This window comes from Schistocerca piceifrons, chromosome 3 (assembly GCF_021461385.2).
Source record: "Schistocerca piceifrons isolate TAMUIC-IGC-003096 chromosome 3, iqSchPice1.1, whole genome shotgun sequence".
NCBI classification, from domain to species: Eukaryota; Metazoa; Arthropoda; class Insecta; order Orthoptera; family Acrididae; genus Schistocerca; species Schistocerca piceifrons.
The window spans coordinates 855,567,207-855,590,054 of NC_060140.1; the positions used below are offsets into that span (position 1 = coordinate 855,567,207).

The 22,848-nt window shown below is 38.9% G+C and overlaps 1 protein-coding gene across 1 annotated transcript in view; it reads right to left on the reverse strand.

The window, feature by feature from the left end:
• Positions 1–284: 284 nt before the first annotated feature.
• LOC124789123 overlaps positions 285–22,848 on the reverse strand; it is a 40,590-nt gene continuing 18,026 nt past the window's right edge. The window contains exon 3 of the mRNA XM_047256413.1: positions 285–353. Within this exon, the coding sequence (XP_047112369.1) occupies positions 285–353 (69 nt within the window). The remainder of the gene's footprint in view (positions 354–22,848) is intronic.

Consider the following 22,848-nt stretch of genomic DNA (forward strand, 5'->3'; position numbering starts at 1 on the left):
TTTATTTGGAAAATTTTGCTCGGTTCAGCATGCCCTACTCTACTCTGGCCTCAATATTAGGTTGTTTCCCCACCCTGTGTATATTCCAGATCACTGTGATTGCATTATGAGATACCACAAAATGAAACCATTAATAGCAGTTAACACAAAATAAAATAAAAACAGAAAAAATGGAGATGCTTTTCGCATGACTTAAAAAGGTTTTGAAAAATGATATCACTACTCCAGTATAAATATAACGGTAGCACTGATAAGAAACCTACCAAGGTTCAAGCTGAGATGTGTTAAGCTTTAAAAAATTTCTCATTTGGAAGATTTCTATGATGTGGCTGAACATTTGGGCAAACAGTAAGCTGAAAAGGAGAATTTGCATATTCTTTTTATGGACAATAATTTTTAGTATCACAGTGATATCCTGATAACTACTGTACTCTATGTTTTGGACAGTGGGCAAACACACACCGCCATATTACGTCGCTGCAATATAGTCAATGTTATCCCACTGCTACCTGAAATATTTACTGACATGTGGCTATGGAGTTATACTCGAAACCAATGGTCTCCAAACCACTGCCCAGAGGTTGCACATGGCTCGAATCAAGTATGTGTGTGACCAGCGGTTCTTACTCGTATTTAATAATAATATGGATCTAGCAATTAACAGTCAAATACAAAAGTGTCAGCTAACGTTAAGAGCTCCTGAAGAGAGCTGTTTTCTTGCTCAATAACGAACAAAATTACTTACGGAGACAGTAATTCTTTAATATGTGCTCAATTTAATTGTTGTTGGTGACTTCTGCCATGAGCAAAGTAAAACTGGCCACTTACCTAAGGGACAGAGCTGTAAGTAGCATGGCTTCTATGCGTTTAAAGGATGTAAGAGAGGGAATGTTTTATTGTTTGCCTTCCAGTACTGACAACTCACAGGTGTGCACGATTCATACTGATAAACTACTATGGCATAAATTTCAAATAGAAGTAAAATGCATTCATGAATGTACTTTACAGAGATTGTCATCTTCAAATGCAGTTCATATTTGTGACAAGGAACATGAATTTAAATTAGTGCTTTTATAGTGCATCACAATGAGTAGAAGAAAAATGAAATAGACTACAAATATTTAATAAATGTTTGTGATCGTGTCTCATATTACATAATGCATTTAAATATAAGTAAAATTACTGTTATTAATCAATTCTTCATCTGCTCACACAGACAACACAACAACGCTCGAACAGTCAATTGAAGTGTCACAGCTTTGGGGTCAAGGAAGGCAGCAGAAATTGGAAACAGAGAACAGTCGACGTGTAGTGTGCCTAATGGTGCCGACTTTTAACGATCAGTACTTGGGAGCTGGCAGTCAACTCATCGCACACTTACTGTAATAATAAGCTCTCAATCAAACAGTTTGATGACCACTGTTCAGAATGGTGGTTAGTGATACACAGTGACTTCAAATGAAATTTTTATTAAATAGAGCGGCACGGAGTCGCCGCGTTGTTTGAGGCTTCATGTCACGGACTGCGTGGTCTCTCCTGCCAGAGGCTGAAGTCCTCCCTTGGGCGTGGGTGTGTGTATTGTTCTTAGCATAAGTTAGTTTAAGTAGTGTGTAAGTCTAGGGACCGATGACCTAAGCAGTTTGGTCCCTTAGGACTTCACACACATTTGAATTTGAACATTAACTAGACATGTAAGTTCGCATCACAATGTTTAACCAACTCTATACTGAGTGGGAGAGAGATCGAGATAGTAAGTGTCATAGAAGTGAGCAGAATAAATGTTCATTCACTTAAGTCAGTTCTCTACAATTCAAAATTATTCCAAGTTTTGAATTTGCACAAACTCACTGAAATTCAATCATCTTCCGTTTAAGTTCTCACACCTCTGATTAATATCCATAGTTAGCTAGAGTTCCTATTATGATAGTAAAGCGTTAGCATTCGATGGCTAGTAGAAGTACAATTCAGAGATCACTGCTGTTATTCCTCTTTGGTAATCATCAATCTTCCAGATTCTTATAGAATATTTAGAAGTCCCCACTGTGCTAAACAGCGAAAAGGTTCTAAAACAACAGCCACTCAAGAAAATGCAATGGTGCAAGAACTCCATGTAGGCTATAGTATATATCTCTTCTCTAGTTTGTGAGTATAGTTAGTTGTCCAGTGCTATGATGAACTAGATGCACTTAGACATTGAGGGTCTTTTTTGTGTTATATTACATCCTGTGTTGCAGATTTAATCATTCAACTAGTCACGAAGATAAGAAAAGCTTTTTAACTCATCCATGTGACTTTGTTACTAATTTGTTGGAGTGTTGCAGAACCTTCGTTCTCCTGTCCTGTTATCTGACCCAGGGGCATAGCTGTGTAATAGTGGCAGGGAGAAATCGTCTTAGGAGTGTATTGCACCAGAAGCCATTTCACATACTCATACACTCGGTCTCCACAGCAGTAGTGATGAGGCCTTTAAAAACTGACGACAAGGCCTTACAAAAATTATTGTTGCTTCAGTATAAACATTATTAGCTGTCTTCTGGAGCTGGATATGTTATTCAGTTCTAAAATACAATGCAGGAAGTTATTCCAGTGCTACTAAGAAGGATTTCGAGAAAATGGCTGAACGACTGAGTGACGCAGAGAGGATTTTGCTCTAATGGGAATTGGTGTCTCTGCCATGATGTTCAGACTAGAGTGTTAAGATTGAAGAGAGATATGAGGGACAGTGCACACTGATAAGACTTTAGACTAGGCAGATGATGTGGAAAATATCTTCTCTTGCCTGCACACAGCCAGGACAGCTGTGCAGATGATGGTGGAATATGATTAAGGAGTCGAACATAACAGATATATAGAACACAGGCATTCATAACTATTTAGCGTTGTGAACTTTCCTGAGAAATGGCTTACAGTATAACATCATTGTAATCAATAATATGAAGTGTGAATATTTGTATAAGTTTTTTTCTAAGGTTCAGAGAGAAGAGCTTTTTATACTTTTGTAAGGCATGACGCTGATGTCTTCTTGCACATTACAGTTACATGCTTAGTTCAGTTTAGATTTTCATATATTATTACTCCTATATCTTTTGCTGAGGGAGTGAAGTTATTTGTCCCATTTAGGATTAAAGATAGTAGGGTTTTCCGATATGTTCATGAAAGAGCCTTGAATGATCAACCAGTACCACTTGGGTTTTCGATGGGTTGAGTTTTGACCCTATATTCTGTGCCCATTCTGATAGTGTACAAAGGTCACTATTGAGATTACTTCCATAACCTGCATAATGAAGATGTTGCTGTCCATGTGATTTTGGGTCATAACATATATAAAACTGTGGCACATATCTTCTGACTGGAGTGAGTTGAAACAGCAGCTGCACGTGTCATCTGGTGTAGCTTCACTTAAGTTATATATAGAAACTTAGCTAAATGTGCCAACAGTAGATGAAGTTAAATTAACACATTCATGTAATACTGGCATCACCCAAAACATGTGTCAGTGTTGCGTGGGTTAGTTATTTTTTGATGAAGTTCTTCAGACATCTGACAAGAATGACAAATACCTTTCACTACAGCATTGTACCAAACAGTTATGTACCTTGCAATTGAAACTTCACAGTGGTGCTGATCTTTTGATTCTTTGCTATGCTTTGTGTCAAACATATATAAGCAGTTAATGTTCTGTGGTGATTTCAAAGCAGATTACTTGAAGGATTGTGAAAGTAGAAATTACTTAGAAAAGTTATTTGGATCGTACAAATTGCTTTCGATAATTCATTTTCCAACACAGAACTCTGACAGATAACCTATTTCCCAATGAAACTAATTATCAAAGCAAGAAAATAAATCTATGCTTGGTTAGTTAATGTATTCTCACATCATGACACTTGCTGTCTAGGATAAACAACGTATTGTATTGCCATTCATTACTGAGACGTTAGTACACCTCCAGCACAAAATGTTTTTAATATAATTGAAATTGAGGTACTAGAATCAAATTTGTAGTGAACAAAACGGCAATGACCAATTTTTCGTATTCCATTACAGATTCTTGACATAATTTGTTAATAGCTTACCCCCTAAACTAACTAGAAAGGCTGTTAATAAGCTATTTTAAAACTAGATGACTGCTTTGACTAGAGTATCTTGTAAATAGTTAACATAAATTTATATGCAGACAAGTACTAGCGAAGATACTACTGCAAAATGTTATTCAAAATTCATGAGAGAAGTTACTAAAAACTCTAAAAATATCCATATTGTGCCTGTATTTAATAACACAATGGCAGAGTTAAATTTACCCAGAATATAATAAAACAAGAACCAGGACAACAGATCATGGAACAGTAAAACAACTTCATCAGTTTAAGCTAAGTGACTGTGTATGATAATTCATTGGTACCTGGTAGTCTGAACAACTATTTCTTACATGTAAAAGAGACAGTCGTGTCACGAAATTCAACAGGAAACAACAACTATAAAAATTAGTAATCTGATTCTCTCACCTATTTCCCTCACTGAAATTGAGAAAAATAATCAACTGCTTAACAAAGAAAAGCTCGTAAGGGCTGATGATTTTTTAATAAATAACAAATACCAGGTATAACTATGTAGGTTTCCACTGCCAGAGTTAGTCAACATAGAAGACTTGTGAGTATGGTGATGCACAATGCATGCTTTCTCTGGACAATTTGCACTTGTGAGTATGGTGCCACATAATATAGCAAAATAGCTATCATTCTATAAATATCCCTCTCAACCACATTTTTGGTGGCCTTCTTCTGGTCTACTGCAACCAGAAGAAGACCACTGTAACCCTGCTGTTTTTTTTTTTTTTATCCAATGATAGTCATTCAACAATATGAGAGAGCACCATACCCAAAAACTCTTGCATCAGCAAATAACAGTTTTTCTGAAACATGGGATGTATCACTATTAAGTAGGTAGTAGCATTTATCTAGAAACATTTAAACATGCATTTTAATCCCCTTTATAAATGGAGTATAGGAGTCACTGTAATAGTTGATTTGTGTAATTGTTTTTATAAGACAAACGATAAGTAACGCTATAAATGAGAGGTTTCCCAGACATCCTGAGAGGACATACAATTTTAGAATCCTCATCTGATGGGAAGGCGAACAATAACTGCATGCTGATCTCCATTAACGATTTCAATACCAAGACGTCAAACCTTCTGCTGTCACCTTCTCTTAACACAAATAATTCTATCTTCTGTACCTATTAATTTGTCAACTTAAATTGCTGATGATATTCTTTTCGTCAGTATCTTTGTTTGGCTATTGCACATCAATTTCCAATTAATGGTCAAGTGCAAAAACTTTGTGTATTGTACAAAATAATTAGGCTTATCACCTATGCTCAGTCAGATGGAGTTGGTTCCCTCTTTGTGGTGAAGGACATGCTGTTTTTTCTTTATATTCAATGTTAATTTACTATAGCCCAATTGCAAGAATCCTTAAGGATTTCATTTGGCTTTATGTTAGGAATTCTGGCGTTTTGTCGGTGAGTACGATGTTGCTGTTGTCGGAAAAGACAACATTTTCTCCATGTGTTGCACTGGTGGGAAGGTCATTAATATGTATTAAGAACAGAATTTGGACCCAATATACTACCCTGAGACTGATCTGTGTATATAAATTTCTTGTCTGACAACTGTTTCGCTAAAAATTTATTATCAGAAGATATGTGAAGTATCTTTCTTATTGCATCCTGTTTTCTAGAGAATACTGAAACCAGCCATTTGCTAGGCCTTTTACTCTAATGTTTATAGTTAATTTAATAGAATTTTATTGTTAACAGCGTCAAAAGCCATGGACAAATCTAAGAATATGACCGTAACAACTTGTTGAGAGCGTCAAGTCCTACTTTTGTGAACTGTATTATGACCTATATCGTGCTTCTCCCAGTTCAGTGTGTTTACTTTCATTTCTTTCTTTTGCTTTCCTCTCTTGTGTAGAGATATAGATAGTACTAAAAATCGTGACTGATGTAATGTAACTATATTGATACAGATCTATACAGGTTTAATACAACTGTAGCTTACTCTGTTGTAAACAACAAATGAAAACTGACTGTTTCATGTGTAAGGAGTATGGACACATCTCTCCACGAGCAAAATTAATGACAAATCGTTTGTCATTTTTTTCTGCATTCTAACTCGTAGCATATTATTTGCCAAAGTTACGACTTTTGTTTTTCTTATTGATCATTTTGAAATGAGGTACCTCCAAATAAATCGACAGAAAATATGTGCATTTGTTAAATAAAGCCAGCTGTAGAAATTAGTTTGTAAAAACAATAAATATCTATATGCACATAACTAAATCCCAGTTAAAGACACATGCCATAGTGTGTGTACAGGGTGACATAAAGTATAATATACAGGAAAGCATGTTTGTAGTAATAAGTGACTGGAACTCCAGTAACAACTCACTCAACACAGAAACGATCAGTGACCGAAAGTTGGAGTCAGAGCCCTAGTGAGTTCATAGATTCAATTGAAAAAATCCAATATTAGATATAAAAATATATTACAAAGAAATCATATGAGCTAAATCACTGCTCCAACTGATATTGTTGATGTTATGTTATTAAAAGGCAGGTAGAATAAATGGACGGTGTGATTAACTGTAGATTGTAGCAGTCTGCAACAGCCAACGTCTTTTCGAGTCGTACTGTTCCTGCATACAATCAATTCTTAGCTATGGGATTCTTTTTTAAGGGCATAAAACATGGACACAGTATTCAGACCACAGAACAGGCTATAAGAATAATGAGGTTCATTGTGGAGAACTATTTTTAAAAAATTGGTATCCTTACTACTATAAGTGACTACGTCTAATTGTCTGTTGTTCATATCAGGGAAATCATTACTAAATACACTCCTGGAAATGGAAAAAAGAACACATTGACACCGGTGTGTCAGACCCACCATATTTGCTCCGGACACTGCGAGAGGGCTGTACAAGCAATGATCACACGCACGGCACAGCGGACACACCAGGAACCGCGGTGTTGGCCGTCGAATGGCGCTAGCTGCGCAGCATTTGTGCACCGCCGCCGTCAGTGTCAGCCAGTTTGCCGTGGCATACGGAGCTCCATCGCAGTCTTTAACACTGGTAGCATGCCGCGACAGCGTGGACGTGAACCGTATGTGCAGTTGACGGACTTTGAGCGAGAGCGTATAGTGGGCATGCGGGAGGCCGGGTGGACGTACCGCCGAATTGCTCAACACGTGGGGCGTGAGGTCTCCACAGTACATCGATGTTGTCGCCAGTGGTCGGCGGAAGGTGCACGTGCCCGTCGACCTGGGACCGGACCGCAGCAACGCACGGATGCACGCCAAGACCGTAGGATCCTACGCAGTGCCGTAGGGGACCGCACCGCCACTTTCCAGCAAATTAGGGACACTGTTGCTCCTGGGGTATCGGCGAGGACCATTCGCAACCGTCTCCATGAAGCTGGGCTACAGTCCCGCACACCGTTAGGCCGTCTTCCGCTCACGTCCCAACATCGTGCAGCCCGCCTCCAGTGGCGTCGCGACAGGCGTGAATGGAGGGACGAATGGAGACGTGTCGTCTTCAGCGATGAGAGTCGCTTCTGCCTTGGTGCCAATGATGGTCGTATGCGTGTTTGGCGCCGTGCAGGTGAGCGCCACAATCAGGACTGCATACGACCGAGGCACACAGGGCCAACACCCGGCATCATGGTGTGGGGAGCGATCTCCTACACTGGCCGTACACCACTGGTGATCGTCGAGGGGACTCTGAATAGTGCACGGTACATCCAAACCGTTATCGAATCCATCGTTCTACCATTCCTAGACCGGCAAGGGAACTTGCTGTTCCAACAGGACAATGCACGTCCGCATGTATCCCGTGCCACCCAACGTGCTCTAGAAGGTGTAAGTCAACTACCCTGGTCAGCAAGATCTCCGGATCTGTCCCCCATTGAGCATGTTTGGGACTGGATGAAGCGTCGTCTCACGCGGTCTGCACGTCCAGCACGAACGCTGGTCCAACTGAGGCGCCAGGTGGAAATGGCATGGCAAGCCGTTCCACAGGACTACATCCAGCATCTCTACGATCGTCTCCATGGGAGAATAGCAGCCTGCATTGCTGCGAAAGGTGGATATACACTGTACTAGTGCCGACATTGTGCATGCTCTGTTGCCTGTGTCTATGTGCCTGTGGTTCTGTCAGTGTGATCATGTGATGTATCTGACCCCAGGAATGTGTCAATAAAGTTTCCCCTTCCTGGGACAATGAATTCACGGTGTTCTTATTTCAATTTCCAGGAGTGTATTTCACCAACAGTTTTATACAGGGATGTGGAACAAGAGACAGTTTGGAATTGCATTTACCAATAAAAAAACAACGAGACACCGAAAACAGCATTTCCTACCAGGGAATATAACTGTATATAAAATTTCCAAGAAGAGACTACATCAGTCTATAATCTACAAAGCACTGTTCTGTGCGTCGCGGAGGGTACTAACCGCTGTATTAGTTAATCGAGTGTCCTCTGACATATGGACTGCTGTTAGAACGATTGTTCAGATGCCTCTGTGTGCATCGTAATTAATCTAATCTTGTCCTGATGATTCCTATGGGAGTGATACATATGGCATAGTAGTACATTCCCTGCATTTTATATTTGAAGCTGGTTCTTGAAACTTGTACGTGGGCTTTCACAATATAGTTGCTCTATCTTCAAGTGTCTGCCAGTTCAGTTTCTTCATCACCTCTGTGACACTCTCCCATGGCTCAAAGAAACTTGCACTCATGTCTGCATACGTTCAATATCCCTTGTTAGTCCTGTTTGGTGAATGCTCCACACACTTGAGCAGTATTCTAGTATGGATTGCACTAGTGATTTGTAAGTAATCCATTTTGTAGACTGATTGCACTTCCCTTATATTCAACCAATAAACCAAAGTCTGCAATCTGCTTCACCAACATCTAAGCCTATCTGATTGTTCCATTTCATATGCCCGCAAAATATTATGCCCAGATATTTGTATTAGTTAACTGACTCCAGCTGCAAGATGTTGATGCTCTAGTCACAGGGTACTGAAGATTTCGTTTTGTGAAATGGACAGTCCCAGATTTCTAAGCGTTTAAAACAAATTGCCAGTCTTTGCACCACTTTGAAATCTAATCAAGATTCAAATGAATAGTGCTGCAGAGTTTTTCAGACAGTACTTCAAAAAGTCTGAGGTTACTATTAGTACATATTATCTATAAAGTCATTAATAATACAACATCAACAGCAAAGGTCCCAATGTACTTCCCTGCAGCAGACCAGAAGTTACTTCTACATTTGTCATTGACTCTCTATCCAATATAACATGCTGTAACCTCCCTATCAAAAAATCCTCAGGCTCACCACAAATTTTATTTGATATCCAATAATGAGCGTACTTTCGATAATAAGTTCATACATGGTACTGATTCAAAAGCTTTTTGGAAATCAAGAAATACCATATCTATCTGACTGCCTTGATCCATGACTTTATGATATTATGGGAGAAGAATATGAGGTGTGTTTTGCATGATCTACATTTTCAGAACCCATACTGGATGACATGGTGAAGGTCATTCTTTTCAAGATATCTTATTGGAGCTCAGAATATGCTGTAAGACTGATTCTTTAGTAAATGGGTGATTACGATTCTGGACAATAGTCCTGCGGATCGGTTTTACTGCCCTTCTTGTAGACGGATGTAACATGTGCTTTCTCCCAACTAAAGGGAACAGTCTTTTCCTCAAGGGATCTACAGCAGGTTATAGTTAAATAGGGAGCTAACTCAATTGAAAATGTGGTACACAATCCGACAGAGATTCCATCAGGCCTCGGAGCTTTTTAATTGTATCAGTTGCACTGTTTCTCGACGCCACCTACACTAACCAATATCTACAGTGAGGTGACTAAAGTCCGACGTGATTAAGGCCGCACGTAGGGAATTAAGAGACTTTGAATGTGGGATGGTAGATGGAGGTAGGTGCACGGGACATTCCGTTTCGGAAATTGTTAGGGAATTCAGTATTTCGAGATCCACAGTGCCAAGAGTGTGCTGAGAATACCAAATTTCAGGCATTATCTCTCGCCACGGACAATGCAATGGCCAACAGCCTTCACTTAAGGCAGCGTTGTTTGTCTAGAGTTGCCAGTGCTAACAGTCAAACAATACTGCGTGAAATAACCGCAGGAATCATTGTGGGACATACCACGAACATAACCGTTAGCACAGTGCGGCGAAATATGTCGTTAATGGGCTGTGGCAGCAGACACTGACATGAGTGTCTTTGCTAACAGCACGACATCGCCTGCAGATCTTCTCCTTGGCTCGTTACCGTATCGGCTGGATGCTAAATGACTGGGAAAACGTGACCTGACCAGATGAGTCCCGATTTCAGTTGGTAAGAGCTGGTGTGTGGCGCAGAGCCCGCGAAGCCATGGACCCCAGTTGTTAACAAGGCACTGTGCAAGCTGGTGATGACTCCATAACGGTGTGGGTTGTGTTTACACTGAACTGCCTGGGTTCTCTGGTACAGCAGAACCGATAATTGACTGGAAATAGTTATTCATGGACTTCATGTTCCCAAGCAAGTATGTAGTTCTTATGGATGACAATGCGCCATGTCACCAGGCCTCAACTGCTCGGAAGTAGTTTGAACAACGTACTGGAAAATTCGAGCAAATGTTTTCACCACCCAGATCGCCTGATATGAATACCACTGAACACCTGTGGGACGTAATCGAGAGCTCAGTTCATGCACAAAATCAAGCACCAGCAACACTTCTGAAATTATGAATGGCTGTAGAGGTAGCACTTCCAACGACTTGTTGAATCAACGTCACATCGGGTTGCTGCACTACGCTGGGCAAAAGGAGGTTAGACACGATATTAAGAGTTGTCCAATAACTTTTGTTATTTCAGTGCGTATCAGTCAATTTTTCAGCGGAGTGACTATTAAATTGGACAATGGCCCTGATTTTCCTTTGTAATGGAATATTTGAAAACTGAGTTGAGCGTTTCTGCTTTTGCTTTGCTTCCCTCAACATCAGTCCCTGTCTCATCCGATTCATGACGTTTTGCTACCATAGGCGTTTAGGGCTTCATAGAATGTTCTATTGACAGCCAAAAGCGTTTCATTTAACGTTTCTAAATGCAGCCCTTCGCTTTGTTTTACACATATAATGCTATAGTCACTGTTTCTTTACAAAGACTGTATACCATAGAGGATTTCCTCCCATTATGGACTGTTTTACTTGGTACATTTCTACCAACTGTGTGCTCAAGTGGTATTCTGACCCTGAGCATCCGTAAGTATGAGATAAAGGAAAGCAATAATGGTATCACAACCAGTGACAGCAAACCCATGTACTCCCAAACAAAATACTAAATGCCACTATGCCCTATCAAAAGTGCAGTTGGTCACACAAAGCTATTACATGACAAATACTTAGATAAAAGAAAGTACCCATAGACTAGTGATAGGAATACCCAACTGACAGATCCATCATGGAAGGACAAAATACTTTCCTTGATGACTCACATTTACAGGTACTATGCTTCATAGAACATTCACCCTGGTACAGTCTTTTCTGTGAGTGTGATATCTAGTTTCTTACTTTTACACAAGGTGTTTGAAAAAGAATTCCCTAGTTTTAAGTACAAATTTAATTGGGAAATTAATGAAAATTACATCAATTTTATTTATTTATTTAATCGTATGACTACGGCCCCCCACCGGGCAGGCTGTTTGCTGGTGCCAGTCTTTCAATCTGATGCCACTTCGGCGACCTGCAGTCGATGATGATGATAGGATGATGATGAGGACAGCACAACACCCAGTCCCTGGGAGGAGAAAATTCCCCAACCCAGCCGGGAGTCGAACCCGGGGCCAGAGGATTGACAATCTGTAATGCTGACCATTCATCTACTGGGGGCGGACATCACATCAATGAGTACATATCATGGAAGAGAATTCCTTCAAGTTTTGTTTAATGTTAGTGGACATCAATGTAGGATCCATTTGTTGCCCTGCCCACCTCGAGACGATATTCCACTTTTTGCCACGTGTTCACCAACTTTTCAGATATAACTGTCCCAACCACCGCAACGATTCTTTCCCGTAAATGATTGATGGCTCTGATCTTTTCACTGCGCACAACATTTTTTATGTGCCCCCAAAAGAAAAAGTTCCATGGGGTTAAGTTTGGGTTTTGTGGTGGCCAAGATATGAGGCCAGCCCTGTCTAACCACCTTCCTGGAAAGTGAGTGTCAAGAGCCGCAAGTCCGAGGTTATAGTAATGAGGAAGGGCGCCATCTTGTTGGAAAAACACAAGCCTCTTTCCCGCCTCTACATCGTCCATTTGGCGAAAGATGTACTCTGCCAACATGTCACAGTAAACGTCCCCATTTATTGTTCTTTCGACAAAAATGAAAGAACCAATCACACGATCTTCCATCAGACAGCACCAGGCATTAACTTTTGGAGAGTTACATTGATGTCGAATAACTAAAATTTCGTTGCACTATTATAACTGACTCAGTTTTCACAAACCAAATAACACACTGTGCCTTCTGTTGTGGAGTACGCATTGTTGCTGAGTTCCTCTGCACTGAACTGCATGCACACTTCCACTGAACCGAGGGAACAGAGGGAAGAAACAGCACTGGCGCCATCTCAAGTTCAAGCAGACCTGCCAACTGGAGTGAGCCAAACTTGGAGAGTTGATGAATCAAACACCACAAACTAGAATAGTGTATGTCACTTTGTACAGTTTCTAGGACACATTAAAACTAGGGAGTTCTTTTTCATGTATTATGTTATGTAATTCCCCTGGGAAGATTTTTGTCCTGCGATTATATTACCGAGTTGATTTGGCTTTATTAACCTATGATATTTTGTTGTATTCTTTAGGATGATACATGTTACTGTGTTTTACACATATTTGTGTACTTTATTATTAACTCAAGTTCTTATGTCTTTCACCATTGTGTTTCTGGTATTCTACACTATTCTCAATCCACAGTCTTTTTGTCTACGATTCTAAGTATGAATGAGCTATATTACAATTATAGTAGTACATTTTCCTTGTGATACTGATGTCTCTTTGAGATTTAGGATGGTGAGATTCTTGTTATCGCCCTATGGCTTGATTTGTTTTAATTAATTTGCTTGTATGTCTTCTTCAGCTTGGTGCATTTTTAAATCCTAACTGACATAGTCCCCTGGTAATATGTGGGGTATTCGATGTTTTCTGACTGCATTCTTGAATTGCATTTCGGTTGTTTAGTGCAGTTGTCAGGGGCGACTCCTATTTAGGTTTGTGCCACTCCCAAGGAATAATTTTGTTCAACTGTGTTTGCCTTCTGAGCATTCTATACTAGTGGAGAAGTAGCGCGGCGTTTATCTCTTTTGAAATGCCTGGGCTCCAAACGCCGAACGCAGTGGAGTTGGACGGAATGTGCCGACGGCGACAGCGGGTTGCATTGTGGCTGCAAACGCGGACTTGGGTGTCCCAGAGGGCGTACATGGTGTGGGGGCAACGCTAGGCAACACTGTACTCGTATGCACGCCTTTTGTGGAAGGTCACGCATCTTGAAACTGCCTAGAGATGATGCGGTCATTACTAAAGGTTTCTAGAAGCAAATCTTTCACCTGGCAAGTGACATGTGGTATCGTCCCATCTTGAGTGAAAACAATGGTGTGGGCACAGTTGCCTTCTTTGCAAAGCTGGAATCATTTGTTTCACGGGGAGGTCGTTATAATATTTAGATGTCACTGTGCATCTAATAGGTCCGTGAGGTGTCATCTCCTCAAAGAAAAATGGACCAAAAATGAAGGAGCTTGTGAAACCACACCACGCACTCACATAAACTGAGTCCTTGATAAGAGGTGACAGAGTAGAACCCCAAATGCTACCATTCTGTGCATTCACAGCCCATGCAGAGTAAAATGTGCCTTGTCTATCCAAAGAATATTTCCCAGCCACTTGTCATCCATTTCCGTCTGTGCCAAAAAACGAGGGGCAATGTCAAGGCGTTATAGTCGATCTTAGACTTCGTTTGGTGCACATTCTGAAACTTGTAGGGATAATAGTGTTAAATGCTCCACAAAACCTTTTGAACTGTTGACCAGGGAAGAAACAGTTACTATGGCACAGTATGAGCTGTGGCTGCAAAATCTGAGGCATCTGAAGCATGGTCAGCTGTAGCTACAGGGCCTTCATCAACAACTGCGTTGGGAACGGGCCGCCTCCCTCTCCCTGCTGCAACACCTAATTCATCTGTCTCTTCAGATTTCTTAACCATATTATTTAACCCATTTATTGACATGGGCCTGCTTCACAGATATAAAGCCTGTTATTAGTCGAAACCTTGAGAAACAGTTTCAGACTAGGAGACCTTTTTATATTATGGTCACATTGGCACTATTTATAATAACAAATTAATAACACTGTCATGATTGTTTTAGCTAAAGAGATAACCTGCTAATTTTTGTTTCAGTGTGGGCTATGCAAGAGTTTAAAGTATCAATTAAAATAGCAGAGTAAAAGACCACCAGCCAAAAACTATGTCAGTGGAGTGGGAATAATGGAAGACAAGACTTCTGAAAGGAAGGCTGGAGGTAGCCATTGTGGATGGACGTTATACGTAACTACGAGAGGCAACAGGAAGGGTAATGACGACCCAACATAGCGGAGCAGCACTGCGTCCACCAGCTCATATGTTCACATAACATTCACTGACTCACGAGGGCATCTTCTCGGAGGCTCTAGCTGAAGCTACAAGTCAGCCTAGATCATAACACCTAGGGCTCTTGTAATTAGGTGGTTGTTAGTCTCTGAGATACAGATGGCTACCATGTGCAACATTGCAAAAAAAGAAAAGAGTTCACCACCATCATGGAAAACTGCTCAGACCAATTCGGAGACTTTCTGAAGGACGTTTCTGACTGCTGAAAGAATTGTAGCGATGGTTCAGATTTTCAGTTAATTCCTTTTTATTGTGTATTAAATAGTTCTCCTCACTCAAAATGCATGGAACATTCATTTACTGACATTTTTTTCTGCTGGTAACGTCAACTTCACTAATTTCACCCCATTACGAAATTTCTTACGATTGACTTAGTGGCGAATAATTACAGCACAAATAGGGAGCCTATTGTAGTTGACTCCCCGAACTCAATGCTGTAAAGGGTCGAAAATCAGTGAGTTTAAGACTTCTGCCATGTGATGTGAACAGTTAGAAGAAAATTGTCACAGTTTCAAGTGATAGCTGCTATTTTTACTTAATAATACTGAATACTGAATAAGTCATTGTAATTACATTAAATACAAATAGAGGACAGATGGCTATTTGCAGCTTTTTCTGTTTCTGTAGACATTGATTACTCATATCCATAGATAATACGTTCCACGTTTTATTCTGATGGTAACTGGGCTTGTCTGTTTCCATGAAGTCGAGAGTCATCTTTCAGGGCTGTTACTTAAAGTGCCTCGCTCAATGCTCAGTTTAATTAAGAGTAGTGATATGAAGATAACGAGTTTTACTAAGTGACAAATCAGAGTTATCCGCCATAGCCAAACATGAGGACGAGAGGGGGTGGGGCCAACTATAGAGAGTGAATCTTATGGTTTCAAACTGTCCTTTTGCTAGAAGTGAAGCGTTTTTGTAAGGGCGTTTATGACCCCAAGCGAAATGAGAATAAAGAAACGCCAGCTGTCTACATAGAATGTGCATTTCTGTCGTCAGTAACTTTTATGTTACATTACCGAAGCTGTCTCAATACCGCAACCAAAACGAATACCGATGGGGATCTATTGTCGCGATCATTCTAAAAGGAGGACAGTTTCGTAGCATTTTATTGTTTGAGTAAGTCAGAAATTTCACAGTGGGAATAACGGGTTAGGATCCTCATTGTTCCATAGACAGAAACAAGCTAAAGTGTTACATAACCCCAAGGAGATACTATGGTAGTTTTTACAAGTAGGTGACAGAGGTTACTACAAAAGTTGTGATGTTCCCATCAGAAATGATATGTTCTGTTCCGATGATTATTAATAGAAGTTATTGCTCTGAGTCAAATCGCCTTCGACTCAAGCAAGTGAGTCATCTAAAGGTTGTACACGTGCTTCTTGCATAACGATAGGTTAAAGCTCCAGGGGTAGCAAATGATCTGCGTGAGGGAAGCAAGGGCCGATTGTAGCTCATGCAGTAGGATCAGCCTTTGAACATCTCAGTAATCATAACAGACACCACAGCGGAACATAGATCGATAACAAATATAATTTAGTAATAATACGTGAGGATCGAACTGTGGAACTGGCCACCCACGAGACTTTACGAAGATGCACGAAGTTTTGTTCAGCGTTATATTTGTAACAATATCAACAGCAGAGTCAGTGAACAGGTGGCCTCCAGAGATACCAGATGTAATTAGTGGATAACTGGCCTCCAGAGATAGTTGAGTCCTCCACAACTACTGAAGCCATTAATTCAATTGTTCAACTTCAGACAGTTCAGTCTGTAATATAAATATGAGTAAAGTTTGCTGAAGAATTATGTACATGACGCCGATTTCGTATATTTTTTGACTGTTCAGCGACATTAGATTCAGTTTTCGTTCCATAGACTCAAAAATGAGATGATCTTCGTATGTGTGGAACATGTCAGAAAGTGTCCAATAAAAACATAGAACATCTGTAAATAATACTCACTTAATCATTTGCCAGGAGACTGTCTGAATACACGAATATATTATGGTAAACTGGAACTGCTAATATTTACAGCATTAATACACTGTCAGAATGAAACATAGTTATACACTTTTAATAAATTTATTATATACAAAATATCTAATCTTAACTACTGTGACTAAGTGCTGCCAAAACTGAAATCTAACAGACATTGAGTAGAAGGATTTGCCTACCAAGAAAACTTTCAAACTCTGTTTTAACTGTGTTTCATCCAAAACAAAGTTTTCAACAGTTGCTTGCAATTTATTGAAAATGTGTGTTGCCAAATATTGGAGTTCTTTTTGGACCAAGGTAAGTGATTTTAGGTCTTCATGTAGATTGTTCTAATTCCTAGTATTGATACTATGTATTGCACTATTGCTTAGAAATAAAGACATATTATTTGCAACAAATTTCATAAAGGAATAAATACACTGAGAAGCAGTGGTTAAAATACTCAGTTCCTTGAATAGTTTTCTACATGATGCTCTTGAATGGACACCACCAATGAGTCTTATTACACCCATTTGCACTCTAAAAACTTTTTCTCAGTTTGATGAGTTCCCCCAAAATACAATTGCATATGACATAACAGAATGAAAGTAAGTGAAGTATGCAAGTTTTTTTTTACATATGTATCTCCTACATGTGACATCATTCACATTTTAAATGCAGAATTGTTTAGACCGTACAGAAATTCTGTGATTTGCCCTTCACAACTGAATATAAACACATCAAAAAAAGTTTTGCATCGCCTCAGTTGCAAGAGCTCCGGAAACTGTACAGAAAATTGGAATAGGGATCAACATAAACATCATTTCCGCCCTTTTTATTGCTCATCAAAACCACACATTGCATGTTGTACCACCTTACAGCTAGACTTTCAGAGGTGGTGGTACATACCTGTTCCTGTTCCAAGATGGCCGCCGAGTAAGTGACGCCAGAAACTATTTCCAGAAATTTAAGTGATTTAGACAGGAATATTACTTAGTTTAACACCGACAACAAATTAAATACGTGCATTAGTGTATCGTTTAGTCTTGCCGTTAAAGGTTTCACTTTTCTTTGCGTATTTTTCCAGAAAACACGAAAAGATCTCAACTTCGCGAAGTCACGTTTAGGCTTAAATTTTGTAAATATGTTTGTTTCTTGTTTCACGGTAATTTGACTAGTTTCTCGGTAACAAATAAGTAAACTACCGTAAATAGCGTATAACTTCATTGTTTTAATACAGATGTCAGAAAAACAGTGTAACTTTATATCAGAAACTTGCTTATATACATTTGTTTATAGGCCTAATTCTCGTAACGTTTTTGGAGAATCAAACTTAAAGTATCTCGTTTAATTGTCCTTTTTTTTCATTCCATCAAGTGAAATATATAATAAATAGCGTATACCTTCATTGTTTTAATACAGATCTCAGAAAAACAGTGGAATTTTAAATCAGAAACTTGCTTACATACATATGTGAATAGGTTTAACTCTTGTAACGTCTTTTTTATTTTCGGTAATTTAATTGATTTATTCTAGCTAAAGTATTATTTTTGCCATGAGTGAGAAGTGCCTGACTTCCGGTAGAATTGTTACTTCCGGGGTTTGGTGTGATGGATGCAGTAGTGTTTTTCGTTCGGGGGACTGCAGTGGCGTGGGTGTCGTTTTTCATTGGGGGAACTGCAGTGGCGTGGGTGTCAGGATAGTGGATCAGGCTCATCAGTGGTTATGTAGGATTTGCAGCAGAGATAGGAAGATAGTGGAACAGGAGGGGAAAATTGCTACCCTTCAGGTTGAGCTAGATCAGGCTAGGAAAGATCTGGACAGGTTAAGGAGGGAGAAGGGCAAAGAGAGGTGGGAAGTTGCAACAGGTAACAGAAGGAACAGGCCTAGAACTAAGTCTGACAGTTTTGTGGTGAATGTCAAAAAAAAGTTTGACCTGTTACTTCAGTTAGAAACTGATGAGCCTCAACAAACTTTCAATAGGAAATTGAAAAAGAATGTAGGAAAGTCATAGAAAAGGAAGAAAGTTTTGTTGTTAGACAGTTCTCATGCCAGAGGTGTAGGCCAACTTCTGCAAGAGGAATTAGGACCAGAATACCAGGTCACAAATTTTTTCAAACCAAGTGCTAGTCTGGATCAGGTGACAGAGGATTTAGGTTCACTCTGTAAAGGGTTTACCAGGGAAGGCACTGTGGTTATCGTGGGAGGGCCAGGGAACAGTATCGACAGAGATCCTGGGTACAGTATAGAGTGTGACCTGGTGAAGATTCCGTCGGCATCGAGACACACCAATGTTGAATTTGTATCTGTCCTGAGATGCCATGACTGGCCTCATTCTGTTGGGAGAGTTAATTTGGAGTTGCAACGGCTGCTTGGGTTGGGTGCGGGGGCTCATATTGGTGTGGTTCCTGTTGATTCTCTCAGTAGGTGGGACTATACCAGGCACGGCCTACATCTCAACAGGAAAGGGAAAGGTAAACTGGCTGGGGTAATAGAAGGAAATTTAAGGGGGGAGGCACTGCCATGAATGGCAAAATACCAGTGGTTACAGGTGTTGGAGCAGCACCTTTTTTAGGATAGGTAAGACAGAAAGATATTAAGTTCTACGAGAGGTCAGGATTGAAACAAATCTTCAGTTTAGGAAAGAAATTAAACAGCACAATTCTAGCCCATTGGATCACCAATCACAGCTGTCAATTATAAATTTTCACCAATCACCAGAAATTTTATCTCCACCAAGTTGTATCTTGGTCCTAGGTAATTGCATTGATGAATTAACGTCACCCAACCCAGTTGACATAATCTGCCTCTCTGAACACCATGTGACCACTGGTATAGGAACTAGGCCTAAGCACAATGAGAAACTCAGACAGGAGAGTACTGCACATGTTAGAATAAGGAAAGGTTGTCATAAAAGTATAATTAAAAATAATGTAAGTATATTTCATCAAAATATTGGGAGTTTAAAGAATAAAATAGATGAGCTTCTGGTTTGTTTAGAAGATTTAGAAGCTGAGGATGAAATAGATATACTATGCCTGTCTGAGCATCACATTGTTACTGATATGGATAAGGTAAATGTATGTGGATATAAGCTCATTGCACATGTAATTAGAGAAAATATGGAGAAAGGAGGAGTTGCCATATATGTCAAAAGTTGTCATTGTGCAAAAAGTATAGAAACAAAAAAGTTTTGAGTAGAGAAACATATAGAAGCATGTGCCTGTGAGTTAAATTAAATAAAGGCACATTTATAATTGTAACTGTATATAGGTCCCGAACAGGAAATTTTCACCTATTTCTGAAAAATTTGGACTCGTTGTTGTGCTGTCTGTCAGACAGGGGGAAGGAAATTATTATTTGTGGGGACTTCAATGTAGATTCTCTGAAAGAGGGTAATAGGAAAAATGACCTTGAAGTATTACTTGGTTCTTTCAACTTGATACCCGTTATTGATTTTCCTACTCGGGTGGTAAAGGATAGCAGCTCACTGACAGATAACTTCTTTATGGACCAAGATAAGTTTAACCACATAAATGCTCAGCCTGTTGAGAATAGTCTTTCTGATCATGGTGCACAGCTAGTTACAATATATGACATAGCTCCATTCAGCAGTACTAAACAGTCCTCCAAAGCAGTACTTTCAGTCAACGATTTAACAATTGCAAATTTCAGGGAAAGCCTACAGCAGTTAGACTGGGATGAGGTGTACCGTGAACCTGATGCCAATTTAAAATATAATTTATTTCATGACACTTTTGTAAATGCATTTGAAAACTGCTTCCCCAAGAAAATAGTTAAATATACTTGCAAGAAATCATGTAACAAACCATGGCTTACTAAGGGTATAAAAATATCTTGTAATTGGAAAAGGGAAATGTATCTGACAGCAAGAAAGAGTAGTGACCCAGAAACTATCAAACATTATAAAAACTACTGTGATATATTAAGAAAAGTTATTAAAAAATCCAGTTGTATGTGTATCATGTCTGAAATCAGCAACTCTGATAATAAAATTAAAACAATTTGGAATATTATTAAAAGAAAAACAGGTCAATCAAGAGCACAGGAAGACAGTATTACTATAAAATTGAATGAAAACTTTACGAACAAAAAGTCAGAAGTTGAAAATATTTTTAATAATCATTTTCTAAATGTTGTGGATATAATAGGATCCAGGTGTTCATTAGAAGATGCTAGGCAGTTAATGGAAGAGGCCATACCTATGCAATTTGATACAATTGAAATCTCACCCACTTCTCCCTCTGAAATTAGGAAAATAATAAACTTGCTTAAAAGCAAAAACTCACATGGAATTGATGGCATCTCCAGCAAAATACTAAAAGCTTGTTCTCAACAGATAAGTAAGATTCTCAGCCACCTGTATTATAGCTCTCTGGAACAGGGCATTTTCCCTGATAGACTGAAATATGCTATTGTTATACCTTTGCATAAAAAATGGGATAGATCTGATGTCAACAATTACCGTCCAATCTCCCTTCTAACAGCTTTATCCAAAATTATTGAGAAAGTAATGTATTCAAGAGTAGCTTCACATATCTGTAAAAATGAAGTACTAACAAAATGTCAGTTTGGTTTCCAGAAAGGTTTGTCAACAGGAAATGCCATATATGCTTTCACCAATCAAATTTTGAATGATCTGAATAACCGAACACCACCCATTGGGATTTTTTGTGATCTCTCAAAGGCTTTTGATTGTGTAAATCATGAAATTCTGCTAGACAAGCTCAAGTATTGTGGCATGAGTGGGACAGTGCACAAATGGTTTAATTTGTACCTAACTGAAAGAGTGCAGAAAGTTGAAATAAGCAGTTCTCATAATATGCAAAGATCAGCACATTCCTCAAACTAGGGAACTATCAAGAATGGAGTTCCACAAGGGTCGGTCTAGGGTCCTTTGTTGTTCTTAATATATATAAATGACTTACCATTCTATATTCATGAAGAGGCAAAGTTAGTTCTCTTTGCTACTTGATACAAGTATAGTAATCACACCTGACAAACAAGAATTAACTGATGAAATTGTCAATAATGTCTTTCAGAAAATTACTAAGTGGTTCCTTGTAAACGGGCTCTCACTGAATTTTGATAAGACGCAGTACATACAGTTCTGTACAGTAAATGGTATGACGTCATTAATAAATATAGACCTTAATCAGAAGCATATAGCTAAGGTAGAATATTCAAAATTTTTAGGTGTCTCCATTGATGAGAGATTAAATTGGAAGAAACACATTGATGATCTGCTGCAACGTTTGAGTTCAGCTTCTTATGCAATAAGGTTCATTGCAAATTTTGGTGATAAACATCTTAGTAATTTAGCTTGCTACGCCTATTTTTACTCATTGCTTGCATATGGCATCATATTTCGGGGTAATTTATCACTGAGGAATAAAGTATTTATTGCACAAAAGTGTGTAATCAGAATAATAGCTGGAGTCCACCCAAGATCATCCTGCAGATATTTATTTAAGGATCTAGGGATATTCACAGTAGCTTCTCAGTATATATACTCTCTTATGAAATTTGTTATTAACAACCAAAAGTAATAGCAGTGTGCATAACTACAATACTAGGAGAAAGGATGATCTTCATTATTCAAGATTAAATCTAACTTTGGCACAGAAAGGGGTAAATTATACTGCCACTAAAGTCTATGGTCACTTACCAAATAGTATAAAAATTTTGACAGATAACCAACAAGTATTTAAGAAACAATTAAACGAATTTCTGAATGACAACTCCTTCAACTCCGTAGAGGGATTTTTAGATATAAATTAAGAAAAAAAAGAAAAAAACGAACAAAAAATTATTAAAAGATTAAAAATAAATAAATAAATTAATTAAAAAGTTGTTATATTAACCTAATTATGTTGTTAAATTAACTTAATTATGTCATGTATTGGAAAATTTGACTCGTTCCACATCATTACGAAATATCGTATTCATGATCCATGGAACTAGTATTAATCTAATCTTATCTCTAATCTAATACCCAGTAGCACCTCCTCTTGTATTTATGCATGCCTGTATTCGTCGCTGCATACTATCCACAAGTTCATT